At 30.9% G+C, this 24,574-nt stretch overlaps 1 protein-coding gene across 1 annotated transcript in view; it reads right to left on the bottom strand.

Moving 5' to 3' along the window:
• LOC124353986 (serine-threonine kinase receptor-associated protein) overlaps positions 1-24,574 on the bottom strand; it is a 28,568-nt gene that overhangs the window by 1,456 nt on the left and 2,538 nt on the right. Inside the window, exons 3-6 of the mRNA XM_046804091.1 lie at positions 9,800-9,950; positions 5,644-5,768; positions 4,460-4,572; positions 3,513-3,649 (exon numbers count right to left, since the gene is read on the bottom strand). Coding sequence (XP_046660047.1) covers positions 3,513-3,649; positions 4,460-4,572; positions 5,644-5,768; positions 9,800-9,950 — 526 coding nt within the window. The remainder of the gene's footprint in view (positions 1-3,512; positions 3,650-4,459; positions 4,573-5,643; positions 5,769-9,799; positions 9,951-24,574) is intronic.

Below are 24,574 nucleotides of genomic sequence, written 5' to 3'. Positions count from 1 at the left end.
GAACCTGTCCTCTTCGTCAGGTGCCAAAACCTAGCATTAAGCAAACACAAAAACTTTTAATGATAAGTGAAGATGAAATCACCTACGTCATACTTATAGTCCAGCTACACACAACACGTTGCACACACCACAGAAGGTGAGTGGAGACTGGAGGAAAATCAATATTACAACTTGCAGTGTCACAACTTAGTATAACAATACCTGGATGGTGATGGTTGGGAGGAGAGGGGAACAGAACAGATGCCTTCCAGCCTTACTTTGCCTTAAGATGTTTTTTCTAGAAGGGTCTTAGTTATCTTTTTTCATCTAATTTTCTATGATAATCCCGGCACATAAAGGATAAATATGTGTGCGAATTTGCCTTTGTTTTCTGACTCAGGATGTTTCCATTTTTGCACTTATTTATAACATACTGAAGATTTCCATTCTGTACAAATATTGATTAATAAAAACTTTCTTCGCATAGTCTTTTTGTGTGAACACATGCTTTTTTTCTGTCGAAAAATACAGTATACTACTACTTCTTTGACAAACTTTTGGTAGTTTAGTTGAAAATCTAGATACTGAACCATATTGAGTAATCTACTATATTTTCAGATGACTTTTATAGTCATTTTGTGAATATTGTAAATATGATATGAATGTAAAATGTTATTTTAAATTATAATGATATATTGTGTACATTCACAGCTAGCATAATCTATGCAAAGGCAGATCAATCATGTTAAGGTTAACTGTTAGTCCAACAAATAAAACAAGTAACACAAATCCCAATAATTATTCATACAACTTGAGATTAGTTCAAAGAATACGAGAATAAAGATAATGATCATAGAAGTCAATTGAACCCTTTAAGTGCTATCATCGCATGTGCGATGTACTTGGACCACTTTTAAGAACTAGTGTCACACTGTAATATCATTTTATTTTCTTGTGTTGCAAACAAACAGTTTGTTCAATATTTACGTTCTTTGTAAAGTAAACGTAACTTTACCATAAATGTTGGAAAAATTCCTCTATGCACTGATGGAACTGAAAGCACTGATTCGGAAGATTATGAGAAGTATGAGAAATACGCCAGCTGAACCATTCAGTGTGGAGCACAACAGATGACTATCAGACTTGGCGGACGGCAGTTGACTGTCAAATTTGTTGGAGCACTTTACTTTGTTGGGCTGGTGCAAAGCAACTGTCACGTAGTTGTTTTCCTATTGTGTTGTTTTGATTGAATATAAGTCAATTTATTGTTTTCTGTGATTATTTTGATGTACCAATATCATGATAGTGCCACATTAGGCACTGCTTGGATGAGCAACTGAGTTATCATAATGAGTCATAGTGATAAAAGTTAACATAAAGGCGTTTTTGAAACTGACATTGAAGCTTGGTCAAGTGATGTTTCCTTTGAAGATTATTCTTCTGGTAGTGGAGAAGAGTAGACCAAGAACTTGAAAATATTCAGAGAGGAACGCAGACACTTGAATGTGATTCTGACTTAGTTTCAAAATATTCTAATGTATATATATATATATATATATATATATATATATACATACACAACTTTTTTTCATTTATAAAACTGTGTTTTTTTGCATTGTAACTGACAATTATCTGTTTTGTGCTCATATCTATAAGCAATATTGCTCCTTACTTCAAAATATTATCCATATAGGAATGCAGGTACTTGAATTTTACTCTGATTAAATTTTATTTGTCTAATCTAAATATGTATATAATTTTGTATGTATAAAACTGTATTTTACATTGTAATTGAAATTTAGCTGTTGTGTACTCATATGTGTAAACAATGTTTCTGTTTATTTTGAAGAAATAACCATTGCCAAATTTCTTATAATGTACCAAATATTTTTTTTTATTTTGGCTACGAAACAAGGTTTTTAGAAGTTGAACGTTCTAACGGTAGTGCCTCCAGCCAACAACATGGAGCAGCACCGAAAACAAATGGTGACGAATGTACAACATTCCTCGATATAGTACCGATCAGTAAAATATAAAATTTTAAAAGGCTGATCACTAATGTTCACTAAATATTACAAACTCACCTAACCATATTAAACCTGTCTAAAACAATGAAACAACAATGTATTCTCAGCTAGAAGATAATGGCCCCCACATTTGTTTTACACAGAAAAGGAATATAAAATTCCATATCTAGGTAAAAAACTACACAGTATGAGAACTTTTCATTCTAACACAATAAAAAAACACTACACATATTGTCCGAAGGTAAAACTACTTAACTTGCAGAAAGTAAATCCATTGTTCTAGAAGCTTCAGAAGAACCAAATAAAACACAATTCAAATACAAAATGGCTACAATAATGACGACAAAACACAAAGACCGTCTTTATTTTGAAATGTACAATGCAGAAAAATTTGACCAATCACAAGACAGGAAAGAATAACTTATTAACATGATGTGCATATAAAATGCATATTGACAAACAAGACTGACAGCATAGAGGAAAAAACTGACAATCAAACTTCAACATAGAGGTACAAACTCTTCCAAAAATTTAAAAAATAGGAAAAATACTGAAAAACTTTTAAATTATCCCCATATGCAGTCAGCAGCCCTACTCTGACCTCTAAAATTCCTTGTAAGTTTTTTGTGTGAATGTTGGTATCACGTTTGGGTAACCAATGCCTACCCCTCCTTGACTTGTTATTCCTCTCCCCCCCCCCCCACCAGAAACCCTGATTTCCCCTCGGTCCCCTAGATTGATAGGTCTACTAGGGATATAACCTCAAGTTTCAAACATATCAGTTAATGTGCAATTATGGATCCTGCTGCCTAAAACTTATTGCTGGAAATGAAAACATACTATTTTAATGAATTTATAAAAGTGGTTTAAGATCGTCATAGCTAACGTGTAAACATTATCCTGTTGTTTTAATACATATCTCAACATACATCAAGTTATATAAAATATATTTTTTAAATCAATAATTTATCTGTAATTTATAGTTATAAGTATATCTGGATTTGGAGTTGTGCTGCAACACTAATGTTCTTAATACTTGTAAAAACCGTATAACCATGAAAAAAAAGTAATGTAACTGCAAAATTATTATTCAACCAGTTAGTTGATTCAAAAGTAATTTTACACAGAAACGTTATAATTGGCAAGATGGATTGCACAAAAAAATGTTATTTATCAACTCTCATGTAACATTTGCCCTAAAGAATAAATAGGGCAAACTTCAAATACATTGAGGGCAACTACTACTGCAAAAATTGTCTAAGCTGAAATATTACAATATTAATTAAATTATGTTTATTCTTTGTTTTCCTAAAAAAAAAAAAAAATACTAAAAAATGTCCATACTCTACTCATTCACATATATCATCACTATGACATTACATTGTTTTGTAAAGTAAATGCACATGCAAAACATTATTACAATAGCTGCTACAGTCAACCAAAGCGTTAACTGTAACTCTAAGCATTAACTATAAGTTTTGGTGCTTGCTATTCCGAGACACTTACCTATCTCAGCACCAGTCTTGAAGTCAAACTTGTACATTTTGAGGTCATCACCACCACAGACAAAGATTGTGTGGTCTGGGTGAAGAGAGGCTGAGTTGACCTGTGTGGCGACTGGCACCTCTCGTACCACCTCCAGACTGCAACAGTTGAAAACTTAACTCTGTGTCGGCTAACTGACCAAACTGCAACTGTACAACTATTGTAGTGGATTATACAAAGTGAGACAGATTACCAGTGTGGCATGTACTACGTGACTTTTTATTTCTCTCTCCCCACTAATTCGATCCTAGGAAACCCATTAAAATTATTTTAGCTTTAAAAAATGCTCCAAAAGAACCCAATTCTTCAATGGGGTTGATTTCTTTAGAAATATTAAAATGTAGGTAGGTTTGTCAATACTTTTTGAGTTCGTAAACTCTGCTAAATACAAAGATAGGGATGCTGACAAGTGGTTGTTGACAAGTGCTTGTGACGTCATTACAATGGTGACTTCAACATAAATCAGACCGGCCAATAGTCCTTGCAGTAAAGAAATCACCACTAGATTGCAGTAGAGGTTCTTTGGAATGGCAAAAATAATCAATAACCAGTTGTAAGTAAAAAAAAAAATAAAATAAAAGAATTATTTAAAAAATAAAAACATGAGAGTAGTGCTGAGGGCACTATGCTGGCAGGAAGCATTAAAAGCAGTTAAACATTATATTGAACATTTAAGCATAAATAAAAGTTAATAATTAACTATGGTTAGTTATAATTATTATAACTAACCATATACAGAGTGTGTTAAATGTACAAATCTTTCAAAATTTTAAAATTGTAAGATTTCTACTATAATATGGGAGAGTGCCATAATTTTATCAAGCTGTGAGAATAGAATGGATGGAATTTCTCAAAACTTAACATACAGTAAAAAATGAAAAAATTGTTAATTTCATGAGTGTACTCACGTTTGAGAGTCTAGGAAGGAGACCGTGTTCCCATGAGAGACCGTGAGAGTGGAGCCGTCTCGGGACACCTCCAGGCTGGTGGGTGAGTGTTTGAACTCAAGTTTCATAACTTCCTACATACACACAGATATGTTATTATATTTCCACTCTTTTTGTAACATACTTTCAATGTAGGTGTGTATTAAAAAAAGTTGCAATACATCTTTTTAAACAAAACTATTTTTAACACATTCACTGCTATGCACCAGAACGTAATCCTAATAAAATGTTTACCTAAAAAATGGTAACAGTGTATTCTTGAATTACTTCTGAACTCAGAACGTTATTTGAGAAAACGCCTTCGGTTAACCTCGGTTTAACTGATTTCTTGTATTGTTTGGAGAGTTATAATTGTTCACTTGAATGCATATGTGATCTAGCTGAGAGTGATAAAAACACTTTTACATATTTTACGTTGTGCCTAATTAAGAGCAGTTGCTTGTTTTCTCCATTTCTTTTCAGTTATGGTTTCTCAATGATTCAATGTGGTTTTTGAACAATACAAAAGCAATTGCAATTAGCTGGTTATATTTAATTTTGGTTCGAATTTATTGTTACAGTCATCTTATTTATTAACAAAGTGAGACTGTGATAGAGTATTTTAACAATAAGATGCATGCCATGTATTTCCGGAGAACTATTTCTATGTTTTTGTTCACCACAAAACTGTGTACATTTGGTGTATTTCTGAAGAACTATCTCTGTTTTGTTCACCACAAAATTGTATACATTTTAAATATCTTAGTATCACAAGTTATGTGAAAGTTGCAGTAAGTTAAACTAGGAAAAAAAAACCAAAATAACCTTTTTTTATTTATAAATAATACAAGATCCAAAGCTTTTGGTAAACACATTTTTGTATTGGTATACATTTTCTCTGGTCTGTGACAAAAAATATATATATATGAATCCTAAAAGTAAGAGCTCTGTGGTTCAAGTCCCAGTGGAGCAAGTAACACTGTGACATATATATTAGTGTTATTTGGTGTGGCATTTTTAATATCACTACAAACTAAATTTGAGTCTAAACTATTTAGTTTACATTGACCTATCTTTCTGTTTGTTGATATGAGAATTTGATTTTTATTGTACAAATTGATAAATAAGTAGGCTCTATTTGTATAATAATTTGTGTAAAGTGTTACCTGTCCGTAGTTCCGATCCCACACACGCAGAGTACGATCATCCGAGCAGGATACAAGTCGAGTGTCATTGCGCAGGAAGAATACATGGCGCAGACCAGCTGTGTGACCAGCGAATTTTTGTGGACCTATGCAGACAGAAAACATGTGAATTCAGAATGGGTAGTTTTGAATGTTTCACAATTTATACATATTGATTTTAATCGTTATAATATTTTCTTTGGTGGAATAATTAAATATATTTAAGACTTTTACCATTTTTAGCAAGTTTTTTAAACGATAGAGTAGATCTTATGAAACACGAAAAACATAATAAATATCCCAGTAAAAAAGACACTAGTTACTTTTCCCTGCACAATGGAACATTGGGAGAAAATGTTACGCATCAACCAATTTTCAGAAGTTTTGCTTGAATTATTTTAAGGTCTTAATTATTTTATTTAAGATAATAATTAAAAGTTCTTTTTATAACAAATGTCAATGCAAGTGTGCTTGTTTATGTAACCACATTTTTAACCAATGAACAGATTTTGATCAAATTTTACATAATCAAAGAATCACAGTAGATACTCTTTCATTACTTATTTGACACTTTTCATTTTCAAAGTACTTACCTCTAAAACTGCTTTAACAATATTCTGATTAACTATAATCACTTATAGTCCATTACATGGAATATTATTAGTATTAGTCATAAGCTACAAGATACAAGCCAGTTCATATATAGAAAATATACTAATTTTACATTTCAAAAGCTGAATCTGTACATCCTCTTGTTAAAAACATGTGTTACCTTATGAAAAGAGGATTAAATCAAAGAAATGTTGTAAAAAAGTGTTACTATTTTTATTTAATTATGATTTATACCACAAATATTGTATTATTCAAACAAATTGTATACATGTCTTGTGATTAGCGTCTTAATCTATTCAAGTAATGAAAACCTATATCTTATTATTTATTTTACTAAGCCAAAAGTTGTGAGCTCAATTTATAACAAAGCTGGCGAAGAAAATCTGATCTATTTTAATAAACATCCAGTACTATAAACTCAAAAATGGTAAATTAAATAAATGTAGGTACTATTACCAGCTGGTCGATTACTGTAATATTTCTAAACAATCAGGTGTTCATTAATCATAAATCAACGCAGTAGTGTTAACACAAACAATAGATGTATTTTTAACTTATTATAATTGGTATAACAATTTCATAATGAATATAAATGTTAATTTACAAAAAATAATTGAAAATAATTATACAAATTATTATAAAACTCTTTAGTTTGATTGAAAATAAGGTATAAAAATGACTCTTGGATGAATTTTTTCCTACAAGTGGTAGCCAAAAAGACTACAATCGAGGTTGGTGTATAAAAACAAGAAGCTACAACCTGTTCAGTTTTTTAAAGTTATTGCTCTAGTACAAGAGGCAGTACAACAATCTCAGGATACAGGAGACCTTGGGGGCAAGCCTTGACTCAAGGTGAACGATCAGGAAGGCAGCCAATGCCACCTAGAGTCGGCAGACGATAATGTTAACTGTAGCACACCACAGACACTGGCCTAGTGACAAGGTCATATGTCTCACTGCTTCCTGTACAGCCCAGCTGTTTGTCATTAGAGCACATTTGCTTTCATGTTTAATATTATATATTTTAAAGAAATTAAATGAGCAAACCCTAATTTGATCTATCTTAATAAACATACAGTACTATAAACAAATAAATAATTACAAATAAACATAGAATTTATTACAAAATGTAGTTCTTTTGCTTTAATGGTTTTGTTTATAATAATAAATTAATAATCATAACAAAACCTGAAATAAATAATATTTTGGGTAAAAAAATAAAAGATTAATCACACCACATATTATATATATATATATATATATATATATATATATATATATATATATATATTGTATTTATTTCAATGTTTAGTGGTTCAATATTTTAACTGGCATTGCTTTAAGCTTACGTCTATACATGTATATATACCAATGGCAGTTAAAATAATGAACCACTAAACATTGAAATAAATACAAACTTTAATTTGAAAGGCAGCCTCAATTATTGAGTTTGATGTAAGTTTTGATACTCATAGAATATTAATTTTTAGCCATTCAAAAACCAAAATTGCATGTCCTTTTTTAGCACAATTTTAGCAAGACCTTAATAAAACTTTGTAAATTATGAATATGTTTCATTTCTCATTTTCTTTTAGTACCAGAGCAAAATAGTGTTTTAAATACTGGTTCAGTATTTTTAACTAAACCTGAATATTGACAGTTTGTTTCAAATATACTACTGGGAGGAGATAAACACAAAGTTTTATCATGAGTTTCCTGATTGGATAGGAGAGATACATAATAAATGTATATTTGTTTAACTTGTGTACCTGTCAAGAAGAGGATTATCCTTCCAATTTGGTTAGTTGGTTCTACCACCCTATCAAAATTCTCTAGTTACTACTACACAAATTGTTATCACACCACAAAATGACCTTCAATATCAAACCTTGGTGCATAATAACTTCTTATATAGCAGTATTGCAACAACTGTCTGACTGTCTGTTGTTATTTCCCTTTTCATTATACTCTATCACTTCAATTAATTTATTTTACTGATACATTAAAAAAATTACAATTATCAACATATAATGTATGAGAAATCTTGATGAACAGATAATACCTAATAATTTAGTTTCTATTATTTTGTTTTAAAATACTAATTGTTTTATTTCCTAGAATAAATCAGTTACCTGCTTACTGGATTCATTCTGAACAACAAATTTTCTCTGGCACCTTAATGCAGTTTCAAGTAAACATTTCCTATTCCATAAAAAGGTTAATAACAGAAATTTCAGATTAATACTTATTTAGTCTAAAACATTGAAATAAGCTGTATTTGCCATCAAAGTGGGTCCCATCCATCAGTTTTGCTCAATTTAGATATACCTAAATATATTAAATTTGGACCAATATTATGTAATATCTAAAAAAAGGCTTTAGAGTTTATATGCTTTACTTTATAAATCTAATACTACTAATTCAGTTTTTGTAATAAAAACTTAAGGAAATTTGAAAAAGTGTTCAATTTTAAATTATTAAAAAAATTAACTGTTTAGAAACTTTAATAGGGCTAAAAAAAGAGAATATTATTTTTTTATCTTTCTTTATTATTAAAAACAATGTCAGATACTTTACCGTTCAGGAAAAATTTAGGTAATTCTAAGCAATATATGGGTCAACCTCGATTTTTCTCATATTACAATATATTGTTCCAATAGTCAATTAGAGAAGGAAATGACTAGAATTTCTTGCCGGAAAGCAGTTATAGGGAGCAGGCAACTGCCAGACGGTCATATATTCTTAGAGTTACCTATTAGTGATCAGGGGCACTGACGTGATCTGGGCTTCAAATTTGGAACTACTCGAGTTAATTTTTTTTCTAAAAGAGCAAGCAGCGCGAAGCGCTGCGCAGCGGGCAGGCATCGTGCGTGATCCTTTTTTTTTATTAAAAATTTTTGATAAATTGTTATTACATATTACAATATAATGTAGGTAATGTATGTAAAACAATTTTAAACACATAATTACATGCTGGAAAGCAAAGTAAACCAATATAATCCGCCCAATACAAAATCTCCGTAAGTAATCTGTGTCATTCCTTTGGCCTGAATCAATTCAGTATAGACGAAGATCACGCACGATGCTTGCCCGCTGCGCAGCGCTTCGCGCTGCTTGCTCTCTTTTAGAAAAAAAAATTAACTCGAGTAGTTCCAAATTTGAAGCCCAGATCACGTCAGTGCCCCTGATCACTAATAGGTAATTCTTGCAGTTGCCTGCTCCCTATAACTGCTTTCCAGCAAGAAATTCTAGTCATTTCCTTTTCTAATTGACTATTGGAACATTATAATGTAATATGAGTTGCCTGCTCCCTATAACTGCTTTCCGGCAAGAAATTCTAGTCATTTCCTTTTCTAATTGACTATTGGAACATTATATTGTAATATGAGAAAAATCGAGGTTGACCCATATATTGCTTAGAATTACCAAAATTTACATTTAAATAACCAGCATGTTAGTGTAGTTATACAACAATTTTTTAAATCCTAAAAACAAAAGTTATTAAGAAATGACAATTAGCACTGACCTGCATCTGGCTTGTTGAGATCAAAGAGTCGGACAAGTTTTTCATTGCTGGCCGTCGCGAAGAGACTACCATCAGAAGAGAAACTAACACTTTTCACTATATGGTTATGTTGAAAACTGTGCAACTCATCACCGTTCACTGCGTCCCACACCTATATACAAAGTAAGCTGTCACCCACAGATACACAGAGCTTGGCAAATATGTAATTTTGTTGTAGTAATAACCCAAGTTTGATTTTGGATGGTATTCACGTGTCTGATCTTAGGTACACACTATTCAAAGTCAAAATATCTTTATTACACCATCGTCAAGATGAGAATGGTGTCACAAAGAATTTACAATACACAAGAACAATACAGGTCCAACCAGGTCAATACAATACGGGTTAATGATTGAAAAATTCATTTAAAGAGTAAAATGGGCGTTCTTGCAGCCACGTCTATTCTAGTTTTTTAGAATAATTTTGAAGAAAAAAAAGGAAGGAAGCATTTTCAGACCTATTTTCAAGAAAAAAACCTACTTGGACTTCAAAGGCTCTTAGAATAGTGTTTGCCACAGACCAGATACCATCATACATACCATAAATCCAAAATCAAATCTAGATTATTACTACAAAGAAAACTACAGGAAGATACAACAACTATTACCCGAGATGATACAAATTTTGATAAATGGACTCAATTTTGAGAGTCAAGTCTGCAACAGTGTCAGATGTCATACACTGCACTAATAAGCGGAATGTGAAATGGAGCTAGACTTAACATTCTCAAAACACGTCATATATTTTATGACTATAAATATATTCATATATCTAAATGAGGAAAGAAATTATATACAATACGCCTACAGCAAATATAGGTAAAAGTTAAATTAAGGAAAATAATGAAATAAACCTTTTGAATTATTATAATTTTTATTTTTTGAAACAAATCTATTATTATACGTGATAAATTTATATTTCCAATTTATGTGCTAATAACAAGACTTACATTTTCACACTTTCAAGTATGTTAAGTACATTTTTCTTAGATATGTACAAGAAAAGCGTAATTTTCATCACATTTTTATGACAAAAAAATCTATTTTGCATTAAAATAAACTTGAAAACTTTATTTTTAATGTATTTATTAAAAGAATAAAACTATTATTGAAAAATTACATTGTAATCTTCTTTCTTTTCTATGTATATAAAAAGAACTTGACTAAATCAGAACCTCCCTCCCCCAAGAATCACAATATAACTTTCATCACAAAAGCTAAAAAGTTTACTAACCTGCGTTATTTTTTCAGGAGAATGTGGAAATTAAGGTTTAAACCCTGGAACCATACACCTCAATTTTTTGTCACACTAACCGTACACTGGGGTACTGTGTGCCCCAAAAATTAAAAAAATATTTTTTTCATATTAAGTAAATTTTTTTTATTAAAAAACACATCTTATTGGTTTACAAGTTTTTGAACAATGAAACAAAAATATATTGATACAATTTTAAGTATATTCAAGGCTGTAAAAACATACATACAAGAAAAAGTTTACATTTGTATTAAGGTTTAGTTTAGATCCTGAACTTTCAAGTTTTTTTCTAGTTTTCACTCCTGCAATCAACACAAACAGAATCAGAATGTGTTTTGCAAGTAAACTGCTTACACTCATCACATAAGTTGGTGGTTTTTGTGTCTTTGCTCCGGGGACAAATGCTGCACCTTCCGGCCTTACGGTTGACAGGTGCTGGCTTGACTGGCACTTGCACACCAAGTTTGTTCCGCAATGGAAAGCCTAATCCCTCTTCGAATTGATGTGTTTTGCAGCCGCTGTTCCATCCAAGGCCTCATGAGGTCTTCTGCCAGAGTAAACAAGAATGTAAGTCTAGACATTTGGGGTCTGGTTTGACTTCATATAGGTATTCTCTTTGTAAATAATGTAGGAGTTTCAAACCAATACTATTTAACATTCCATAAAATATGCACATAGGCCATCTCCTTGTTTTCCTGCTGCATGAGTACTGAGCAGACATTTGATCCAGTACATCAACCCTCCTTTCGTACAGTTATAAAAGTGAATCATTTCTGGCAAAGTGGTACCTTTCTGTAAGCTGGAACCTTGGTGCATGTTAGATAGGAGAAGCACGATTTTATTTTTCTTTGCTGCATAAGACACCATTGTTAGTTGTTTGTCAAACAAAAAACAGTGATGTTTCGCTGGTCTGTTTTTTCAACATTTCTGGTGGAATGTGTGTGGTTTATTCTTTCGTAAAGTTCCAACCATTGTAATATTATGCTTTTTCGAGCATCTCGTTGAAAAAGTGGGTACCCGAAGGAAAACCAATTATCAACGGTTATATTTCGGTTACTACCTTTAATGGGATCCGACAACTTTTCACAAAAAATGTTGCTTGGGGTTTTCCTTCAGTATCCATTTTTTTCCCAATATAAGGAATGGCATTAATCAAATACCCATTTGTATTACATAACATTACAATTTTTTTATACCATATTTGGCAGGCTTATTTGGGGATATATACATACGAAATTGGCAGTTACCCCTGAAAGCTAGCAACTGTTCATTCAATTGTGCAATTACGCTCCAGGAGTGTAGAGGCTCTTTGCAGTGCTGGATAAATATATCCCAAATTTCTCGGATTGCAGCAAAAGGATCCAGCTCTTTTCTCGCATCTCGAGTAGTCTTTTCATCGAACCTCAAAACAATTGATTAAGAATTCAAATCTACGAAGAGGCATGACAGTTTTGGTTATGCGAAGTCCTCTTGATTCATGCCAAAGAATTTCGATTGGGAGTGTGGTTTTGTTTTTGAGCACCAAAATAAATCACAAGTCCTAATAAGGCTCTTATCTCGACTGGACACGTTTCTCCGGTACAACTTTGATTGTTGTATTGTAATTTTTGATCTCTAATCTCCTGGTTAGTATGATAAAACTATCTTATTTATAATAGTTTCATCCAAAAATAGGTCAAATACCTGAGTAGGATTTGTGACTCCCCTAGCAGCTCCTTCTGGACGAGATCTAAATAAAATTATATTTCTTCTTGGCGTTTCTCCCAACTCTTGTAGATGGTTTTGTAGACCAGCGATGTTTATTTTTTCCCAAAAGTTGTTTTTTTTTTTAGTTGGATTACATTTTGTTGCTGATCATGAGAAACTGTTACCTCTTATGTCTGCGTCATCTTCATCATCTTCTGACAGAACCTGTGTGAAGTTGTGGGTACAGGCTCAACACTTTCTTCAAAACTTCGTCTCGCCCTTTTTTTCTTATGCAGAATTTCTGACACTTCTTCCTCTTTGTCACTTTCAGTTGGTAAATACTCATCCTCCGATGCATCAGGCGAAAAACAAATCTGATAAGACATCGTCATCTTCTACATAGTCCAGTTCATTCTCATAATCAGGTTGATCTTCAAATACATCAAGCTGATCGGTCTCAGATGATCGAAGTAATTCATTTAAAATTGTCTTCATCATCTTGCAGGTTATCCATGATTATTTAAACACACAAAAACAAAAAAATAAAAGACATAAAACAAAATAAGTAAAATATGTACACCTGTGGATAAAAGTAACACTAACCGTACACTGGGGAACTGAGTGCCCCAAACATGAACTGTAGACAAACAGCGATGAGTCACGCACACGTCAAATAATGCAACTGATGGTCGCCACAAAACAAGCAAAAGTCGTGGAGTATGGTGGCGCTGCGCGTTGCCAACATTAAAACTACAGCAAAATGAAAAATCCCTGGGGCACTCAGTACCCCGGTGTACGGTTCCAGGGTTAAAAAACATTATGCATAAACCATCAAAAATAAATATGACTAGACTATTTTTTTAAGTGGTGTGACTGCGCCTGGTTAAGTTTGATAATATAATAAATTTTAGAATCAGAGATAGCCTATTTATTCTTCATTGTATATAGTTTCCGAAACAATATTTAATGGCATCCAGGTTCTCTTGAAGAAAAATTAAATACCTATATTGTAAAAACTAGAAATAGTGCACCAAAGGCTAAATTTGTTGCTATGGATACCATTATTTTTAAAATTTACCAAAAATACAATTCTTACACTAAATATTTCCAAAAATATACTGAAATTTAGAGTGATATATACTATAAAACAACTAAAAATTAATAATAAATTTCTAATTTATTTTTATTTTTTTTAAGTGGTGCGACATACCTAAATTTGTTACTATGAGTATGCTTATTTTATTTTAATTAAAATTAAATAAGTAAATAATTTACTTTTTTAATTTTAATTTTATTTTAATTAATTTTAATTTCAATATCAAAATTATTTTTATATGGAAATATTTTACTGATTATATTAATTTTACAATAAATAAATACTAATTTTGAACTTTGGCTGAAACATTGGCTTAGTTTTGGGGTTTCAGAAAGCGTAAAAGGAAAACTATATGTCACTGTCAAAGCTTAGGTTGTCAGTCTGACAGGCCAACAAGTTCACTAGTGTCAAAAATTAGCAAAATTTTGGGACATTATTGATATGTGAGCCTAAAACAAAGCTATAAAAAGCTATAAACCAACAAAATAAACTATATCCATGATATATCATTAATATTGTAGCTTCCGAACATGTTCACTGCACTGCACATTAGCCTAGATTTACCTATACTTACTAATTACAACATATCACATATAAAACCTTAAAAGCACTACCAAAAATACTACATATTCATTTAAAAAGATCTAAAATAAACTCATTTATAAGTAATTAACACTGTTTCACAAAATAAATACCTTTTGTGAATAAATCTAAAAACCAAAACAGACAGACACCTGTTTCAAAATATTTAGATGAAGACGATTGTTCTGGCAAGTTTGTGATGTCACTGTAACATCACTGCCAAAACAGCAAAACAAATTTCACCATTGAAATCAGCAATTCTTTCTGTTATAAATGGTATATATAAATAGTGGTGGTAGTGTTGACTTGTATTATGAACTGTCAAAATGTGTGTGTGTGTGTGTGTGTGTGTGTGTGTGTGTGTGTGTGTGTGTGTGTCAGGTTGACATTATTGTATGCAAGGATAAACTCTCTCATTGCTTTGAAATATGTTTTGAAATTACTTAGGGGCCAATGTGGAGATAATTAAAAAAATACTTAGTAAGAGTTGGCCGTGAAAAATAAAGTTTTATATTTTTATGAAAACAATGAGGTTATCCAGAATGTTGATTGCCACTCATGATCGGTTCAGATCAACATTATACTGCAAGTTTCAAGGGTTAAATTACTTTTTTGGTCCAAAATTATGTATTTCACCCTATTTCTTCCTGTTCTATGGTTTATACAGAATTGTAAATCTTTTAGTGTTAAAGAAAATAAAAAAACTGAACTGTAACTACATACATTTGCATGACAAAACTGATGCTGCAGCGTGATGAAACTGACATGAATTAAAACTCATCAATATACAAAATTATCAATAAGTTTATTTTCTCATAGCTGAATACATTTAAAGTAATAGCTACCGTATGTGTGGCATTGCACTCAACAATTTGATATTAATGCCCGTGTATAGAAATAGCAGAGGCAACTAGAAGCTTGAGGTCAATGTGTGAATGAATGCAGGACACCGCCTAACTTAACCTACCCAGTAGTGGGTATAAACAAAGGCACACAAGGAAGAAGGCAGAGGTCAGAAGTTGACCTTGGACAAAGAAAGTGACTGTAAGGTCATTCATATCTTCACACCTAAGAGCTAGTGACAGGATTATGCTTGCATTTCCTGTAACAATCTTGGAACTAACATCTATATGATGGACAACTACAAGCTCCTCTTGTTAGTTCCAACTGTTATGGTGAAACTTCTATAAATGATTAGATCTCATCCATGTATTCAGAGCATCTAATTACACCATCTGGCAGCCAGAAAAAGTAAATTTTATGTTTGGGCATAATCTTTAAAATATTGTTTGAAAATAAAATAATTATTTTTATAGTTAATTCATAACCATAACCATTTTGCCAAGAACACAACCGGAAAAATATTTTTGAGGGGTCAAGAAGACTGATATTTTTCTGTAGTAATCAGAGAGTAAAGCTATTGCAATAAACCGCTCATTCCCTATTTTGTTGCTAAAAAAGTTCTTGTCCCTTTTCAATTTTGAGAATGATTTTTCAGCATTGTCAGTAACGTTGAATTATTTAAATAATGATCATTTACTAAAAAGTAAATGAAAATTTGGGGGGCATACCTTTTGGACCCCTAGCTGACTACATTCTTGGTCTTTGCTATGGCAATTCTTTTTATGAAGCTGGCTGACGATTGGCGAAGCCTATTATTAAACGAGAGGCTGGAAAAATTTCATTTCTGTCTGTCTTAACACACAATATTTTTAAAAGATAATTTTAGAATTAAAACTTTGCATGCACTTTCATTTTTATATAGACAACACTGAGTTTGATGATTGTGTATGTTACCTCCACTCCATGGGATTTGGCAGAGCGAATATTTTTTAATCTTTTGTGGCTAAGCATTAGCGAATACTTTTACATCGGTCTGGTCTTATGGGAACAAAAAATAGTGGAATAAATAAATTTGTACACAATCATAAAAAGTACAACCATATGAGATTTTAACCTATGACACTTTTATTCATAGAGTAAAATGAAAAAAAAATAATTGAGAGGGTAGTAATGTTAAAAGTTCTGAACAAGGTTTGATTTCAGTGCATTCTTGCATTGTATTAGTCCTCCCTTATATTAAATCCTCCCTTGCTCACCAGAACTTTGATTAATCTAACACTTATGAAACCTAAAACAAAAATTTGAATATATTGTGTGGCAAGACATCTCTAGAAAGATTCATTCTGTAGATATTCAGTTTTAGTTGAAACGTCATTTCTATATAGACAAGCATGAGTTTGATGATGGTGTATGTCCAACCATGGAATTTGGCTAAGCTGAAAACTACCACTTAGAAGGCAGAAACAATTTTTGTTTGCCGGGAGGATATACATTTCTTTTTTATGATTTGCCTATCTGTCTGTTCACAGTGTATATAGAGAATGGAATGAGCTGTAGAAATGGAAACAGAGCACAAGGGAACAATCAAATGTGCAATAGCATACCAAATGTAATACCAGTTGTCCAAATGAGGATAAGGAGTGGGAGTAGTGTTATAAGAAACATAGGAAGCAAGACAACATAAAGCAAATAAAACTGGTACTTATGATTATATTGGTTCTTGCACTTTGCAACCATGTAAGTTTCAAAGCAAACAGCAAATATTTACATGATTAGCAGTCATGAAATCAAGTGCTTGCATACGCACAGATATCCGGCAATCTCCAGTTCTTGAGCTTTAATAATTTAGTACTTAATGCTAACAAAAATTACAGTGATTCTAAGCATTAGATTTAAAAAAGGATATAAGGTAGTTATAAGAAGTTGACCGTACTATACAGAATCCTGCATATGTATCCATGAAACAATAAAGATAGTGAAAGGAACAAAATGTGGTTTTATTTCAATGTAGAAAGTGTGAACTGCTGGATGATTCCCAAATGTAATCAAGGAAACAATTAACAATATATTTTTGCAAAGTATATTGTTTTTTTTTTAATTTCATGTTTTTAAGAAAAATATATTTGTAGATATTTGATTTAATGTTTGAATTTCAATATTAATATGTTCTTGTATTGGTTACTGTATTATAAATCAAATAGAGTATGCACACAATAGAGCAGCTTGTTAACAAGGAGACAATATGACAACTAATAGTCATATCTTATAAATAAAAACGAATTACTAAATGTGTTGCAAAGCACTCATCTCTAGAATGACTAGACCAATTCGATTATTTTTGTTAATGATCACTGAAGTCCAAGGAAGGTTTAAATGAAGGAAAATATACGAACAGTTTCCTGGAACACTTTAGTATTGGAAACATTATAATATTTATGTTTCGTAATTCAAATTTAATTGACACTAAACAACTGTTGACATTTTTTAAATTTCATTAATTTTTCAGCTGAAATTCATCAAAGAGAGTAAAACATTAAGTTTAAATTTTAATTTTATAAACTATTAAGCACACAATGCTTGATCAGTAGTAGAATGCAGATAACAAAGCCAAAGTTACACTAAAACTTTTATTCAAGATTGCGCAGTGACAAATTAAAAATTTCTAATGCATTAGTTATACTTTGTTTAAGTTTGTTTTTAGAAAAACACTATTATGAAACCTATCTTAATGAACCTCTGTGAATGTTTGCTAATCAGGTACTCAAAACCGATTAGCTTCCCTGGCATTGTGATATGGTATTTTGACAATGGCTTAAGGAAAAAGACAAGCATAAACACTTAAATGCCTCAATGAGCCATTCTTTCCCAAATTACAGTCCAAAAAACAACAACACTTCTATAAAGCAAAACCTATTATATACGACTATTTTGACAGGTTGCATGAGCTTATTATGGATTTTCTACTTATACCGTGAGTAGATAGCTTTTGACCGCAAAAGCCTTCTCAGGTCCAAGTATATATGTATATTTTCTACATCAGGACAACAAAATAAACTAAGCTATGACACTAGCTTATATCTTTGCTTATAGCTTTTGATCAAAATAAGATTGCAAGGGCCGGAAGTTGATCTTGTTTTACTGAAGTAGACCGATAAAGAAAACCTACATAATATGTTTTCTTTATCGGAACAATAAAACAAGCTCAAATATGAGAAATGTAAATACCTTAGATCAGAAGTGAATTTAAACAGCCTTAAGTAGACTCTTTTTTTTAGATAGATGTGGGCTTTCAGTCCTATTTACATAATATATTTTTCTCATCTGGACAATGAGGCAAACTCAACTATAGGACTGGAAATATCAAGACCGGAAGTAGATTACAAGGGCTGGAAGTAAGCGATTTTTTACTGAAGTATATATTTTAGACTTAAATACAAATTTTGTTGATTGGGGCAACAAGGCAAAGTCAGATGTGGTGTCGAAAATATAATTTAGTCAACCAGAAATGCTCTTATATGCACAAAACCTGATATAAGTCAGTCACCTAACCTCTTATTCTCTTAACCAGAAGCACTGAAATAATATGACCTGATGTATGCCTATTTAAGTTTAAAAAATATCATGGGGCGCCATCATAAACACCGTATGTGTTTTAACTAATTAGCTTATAGGCTAATAACTTAATTAGTTACCGTACTTAACTAATGAGGCTATAGACTTTGATTTTAAAAATTACATGCAAAGCTGTGGGAAACAAATGATAGAACCTTTAAAAAACATCGTATTAATTCAACTACTACCAATTTCAATACAAGTAATGTACTTTTCAATCTCATTCATTTTTTATATTTTTCAGCTTTTTGTATTACCAAAATGAAGATTTTCACACACAAACAATCAAATAAAAATACAATAGAAACATATTCAACTGAGGTAGTTGCAACATACTCAGTTTGTTTTCTGGATAACATCCCAAGTTAAAAGATACAGTGAAAAAGTGAAAGAAAAAACTAAATAGGACAATCAAAAAGAAAGGACAACCTCAAGAAAAATCGATAAAGGAAAAGTCTAAGACATAAACAAATAATGGCTTCACACAAATATTTGAAAGATGATATCCATAAGAAAACAAGTATATATATACTTCAGCACATTGAGAAAAGGAACTCACTGGCTAGCGAGTAAGTTTGTAAACTGAATCTCTGGCAGAGACTTATAAGTGTACCCAGACATTTAGTAAAGCAGTAAACAAAGTTCAATAAATAGGCTTCAAAAAAGCAAAAGCCATGGTACAAAAGCTGTAGTGATCAATACAAAATTAAAAATTACACAATAGACTTTAAGATATTTACCAGAAAAAAAGCATTCAGGACCTGGCACCTTATCAAGATAAATAAAACACAAAATTTCAGAACTTAAAAACAAGGATAATGATGAAATTTATTCATGTTAGAAACTCAAGAAATAAAGAAACAGAGTAACGAAAAGCATTACAAAATTGTTGGAAATGTTGGTGTACATAATACAATTAAAATATTGCTTCAAACGTAAATCTAAAACAAGAGAAATCACTATTACAGGCCACAGTTTACAAACTCCATGTGAAATTATTTTTAACAGAAAAGTTGATAAATATTCTATATTTATTAGTGTAAAATATAATTTAAATTATTTGTATTTTAGTACTATTGTTCCCATTTTAGTGTTCATTGTTCTGTTAACCATATCAATGTGTGAATGTCACATTCGCTTTAGGGTTTTTGGATAAAAGTGCTAATTATTAGTAAAATATATTGTAAATATTTATACCAATGTATTCAAGGAGTTCTAGACTACAGATTTATATAGATATATACAAGTTTATATCTGTAATATAACGAGTTTGGTAAATGCTTTACAAACATAATTTTATAAGCTCATACCAGCAGTCTGAAAAATTTACCAAATACATAATATTTTTAACCAATCACAAGACTAATTTGACATGACTGACATGCCATATCCAAATAATGTCACCAAATACAGAAATTAATTAATTATCTTTTCAGCACTGTGACTACAATTTCATTCCATATCCTACGTTGTTTGTAATAAACTTCCTTCCGAACCCTTACATCGGATCCAGTTAAAACATAAAAAAACGTTATTCGGGAATACATAATAAATTCCTTTATAATTTGAGGGATTTAAATAATAAAATGATCTCCTTCAAGATGAAAAGCTAATGCATCAAAAGAATTTTGAAGAAGGTATTTTATGCTGTAGAGTTGGCAAGTTTCGAAACGAAGATGGAGATCATTTCTTTCCCCCACAACGGGCATCCAATCAGTTTGCACATCTATTCTATTTGGTAGTGCGAGTTATAACCTTTTTGAAGTGCAGTTTTTTATAAGTTTTTTATTTTAATAATATACTCTTAAGGATTACTTTGAGTAGTAATGTGAAATGTTTTATAAATAAATAGATAAGGAAAGTTGTACCTATGTTTTAGTATTACAACCATTATTTACTTGTACAACAAAGTTCATACTTCTTTGAGTTCTGGGTCTCTCTCCCAAAATGGAATATTCATTTACTCTATTTCTTTAGATGAAAGTGTAATTTTATAATGATTTTTTTCATTCTTTCTAATAATTTGGATTGTTTTATGCTTTTTTTATAAATTATTCGTATAATAGCAAAAGTCTAACCTGGACTATTATACGCAGTTTTTAGTCTCTAAAAATATTCTTTTTGCTCTAAATATGTATATGAATATCACTGAGTGGTATTTATGCATATTACAAGTGCCTTACGATTTGGATAATACATTATGTTTTTCAAAATTATTCTTAGAATAGCAAAGATCCTCATTTCATGTGTTATAAAGTGCTTTTTATCTTTCCAAAATAAGACTGGTTAGGTTTCATATTACATCATGCATATTTTGTTTTATTTTTAGCCACATTACAACATCTTTCATATGTATTTATTATCATGTATGTTTTCTAATAAAATACGCTATTGAAAAATATTTTTGTTATAGTTTATTTGTACAAAAAACTGTATGCAACGTTCTCAGTGGAAATATGTTGATGAGCAGCCTGTTACATATTATGTTATATTTAATTTATTACTCACACTATTTTGATTTTATATTTATTTTCCATTATCAAATTAGTTTCTTATATAGAATATATTTCTATAAAAATATAAAAATTTAGTACATGGGCTAATTTATAACTTGCTTTTAGGGCTTTGAACTTAAGTTTGTGTTTCCAAGGTACTTTTATTTTATTGTTTTGCCTCTAAAAATTATGGTTACATAATTTATGGTTATGGCTTTGGTTACATATATTGTTATTTTCTAATAGAGTGTACTTCTCACAATATAGTTTTTTTTTATTTTACACTTACAGTACAGGTGCACAAAAAATACTTAGTGTACCGTACTTTTTATAATTTTGTAACTTTTTTGTATTTTTTACATAACATACTACAGAAATTACTATTTTTATTTCTACTAAAAAATTGAGCACATCTTTTTTTCTACATAATATTCTACAAATTCTATTTGGAATTTTCTTATTTTTTACTGGTTGAAAGTAGTAAAAGTAAAATGTTTGGTAAAAATTTTCTCCGACTCTCATTTTTCTCATAACATTTAGCAAAATAAAAAATTTATAAATTATAGTAACTGTTACTTTAACTACATCTCATGATACAAATTATGAGCTACAAATTATACATTAAACAGGTTTAAGTAGTATTGTTTAGAAATTGTTCAAAAAAGACTTGAAACTGAGCGCCATCTAAAATATCTAGCATGGCTGCAGTGTACTTATAGGTTAATCATCTATTATATTTTTTAGTTTGATTATTAATTATTATTAAAATATTGTTTATAGAACAGCCATTCTTTTATAACAGACACCTCAGTGTTAAAAAATGAAATAAATTTAAAGTTAGTTTTTTAAGACATATTTATGTTGTAAAATACTTTAATTTACCAAATCCAAAGAAAATAGTTTAATAGAAGATGTATATTTATTTTTATTCTAGGTTAAAGTTGCCTGTTGATGAGACAGTCTACTAATAACAATAATCTAGTTTTTTAAAACAGCTGATTTTACCTAGTGTATAAGTGTTTCTTAGATATGAGGTTAGAGAGAGGAAGCTTGGACATTTTACATAAACTTGAGCTAAATTTAAATAAACTTGGTAAGTAAACAAGTTCTTATTTCCAAATAATTCTGACGTATGTCACAGTGTCACATACGTAACAAGAAACATGAACAAGTTTAAAACTGCATCTCATCTAGAATGTTGACATGGATAACATTTTGTAAAAAGTAAGGTCAAGTTAATGATTGTTAATATGATATTTTTTATTTTATTTTAAATATTATTCTTTGGCAAGTAAACTGTGTTACGTATGTGACACATTAAAATGTTACGTATGTGACACATTAAGTTATGATACAAAAACTGTCAATTTGAAGAAGAATTAACTTAGGAAGTTAGTTAACCTAGCCTATCTACCAAGTTAATCTATTTATTTGTTTATTTTAAAGCCTCCCAGACTGATTTATGTACAAAAAATAAAAGGTTGGCATAATGATAAAGTTTATAGTTTTGCTTGTGTTAGTGATGATTTGAAGCATTGTAAGAACTCTGTTTGGACATTTATAAAAGTTCTTGTAAAAGAAATTAATCAAATAGCTCCAGAAATAAAACATTTACATATATTTTCTGATAACTGTGCCGGCCAATTTAAAAGCCGGTACACTATGTCAAATATTTGTTTTGCAGAGGAAAACTTTGGTATTGCAATGAACTGGAATTTTTTTGCTTCCAGCCATGAGAAGGAGGCTGTAGATGGTATCGGAGGGATGGTAAAGAGGATTGTATGGAGAGTAGTAAAGGGTCGGAAAGCTTTTGTTAATACCCCAGAAGATTTCTACAGAGTAGTGGCATTGGAAAAATGCAAAGAAATTCGGCTATTGTTTCAAAGGAAGAAATAGATCATAATAGAAAACATCTTGAGGAGAGATGGGGTAAAATTCAAATAACTGGTATTCAAGCAATGCACCACTTTCAAGCATATAGTGATCACAAGATACTGATTAGCAGGACATCAAAATCACTCGTGCTTAAAGTTGACATTAAAGAATGAAGAAATATGACGCTACAAAACTGTCAACCCGACGACGGCTACACTATGAAGATGCTTACAGTGATGAAATCTGATGATGATAAGTATGAGAGTACTGGAAAATGCACAGATGGAGTCAGATGAAGAGCCCATTTATCACACACTGATAGAAATGTCCAACACAAAATCCTGGTGACTATGTATTAGTGAAATTATTAAGTAATAAAATGAAAGAATTTCGCTACGTAGCAGTTTGCCAGAGCAAAGTAAATGAAGATATTGTAGTCACTTTCTTGAGAAAGTATGGGGAGGATACTACACTGTTTAAAATTGATGAAAATGATGAAAGGCTCGTGGCTACTAAAGACATTATTCGGGTGTTGGAACAACCTAAAATTAAAACCGTTGAGTTCGTGTACTTTATCAGTTTCCAAAAACTGTACATGTTAAAGAAGTGTGACTATTTTCTGTTAGTTTTACTTAGAACAAAAGTGTACCCAACTTATTTAAAAATTAATATTGTAGAAATAGTTATAAGGAACCTTAATATACAGTATATATGAATTTAGTACCTAAGTTTTTATTGTAACGTTTTTCTATGTGAATTGATTAACAGTTACCTATTTTGTTGGTTCAGTTCAGTTGTAAGGATATCACTTTTAGATAGAATAAGTTGTTATTTTTAACATAAATAGTGTTCTTGGTACTCTAGTTATACTTGTCACATACGTAACAAACAACCTGTCACATACGTAACAACAAATCACAATTTTTAACAAGTATTCAAAACGTGTTGGTACATTGATTAATTAAGAGTTGTACGTAAATATTAATTAGGAATGCAATTAATTTTATTTTAAATTTTATTGAAGGAAAAATTAACAGAATTTTACCATTATGTACCTAACACTCTAAGGATGAGTGCCTTTCATGTCACAAACGTAACAGCCATAAAAACATGTATTGCTTGGAAAATAATAAAAATTGTTGTGCCCAATTTTGTATACTTTTGAATTAAATCACCTTCTATACACTGAACTGTGATAAATGTATTTATATAATTTTACTTTATTTGATATTTCACCATAAATGTGTCTAAGTGTCACATACGTAACAAAAGAATGGGCTGAGAAGTTGTTA

The sequence above is a fragment of the Homalodisca vitripennis genome, chromosome 2 (assembly GCF_021130785.1).
Source record: "Homalodisca vitripennis isolate AUS2020 chromosome 2, UT_GWSS_2.1, whole genome shotgun sequence".
Classification (NCBI taxonomy): domain Eukaryota; kingdom Metazoa; phylum Arthropoda; class Insecta; order Hemiptera; family Cicadellidae; genus Homalodisca; species Homalodisca vitripennis.
Note: the sequence above shows the minus strand (reverse complement) of the source record. Positions and strands in the feature narration are given on the sequence as shown.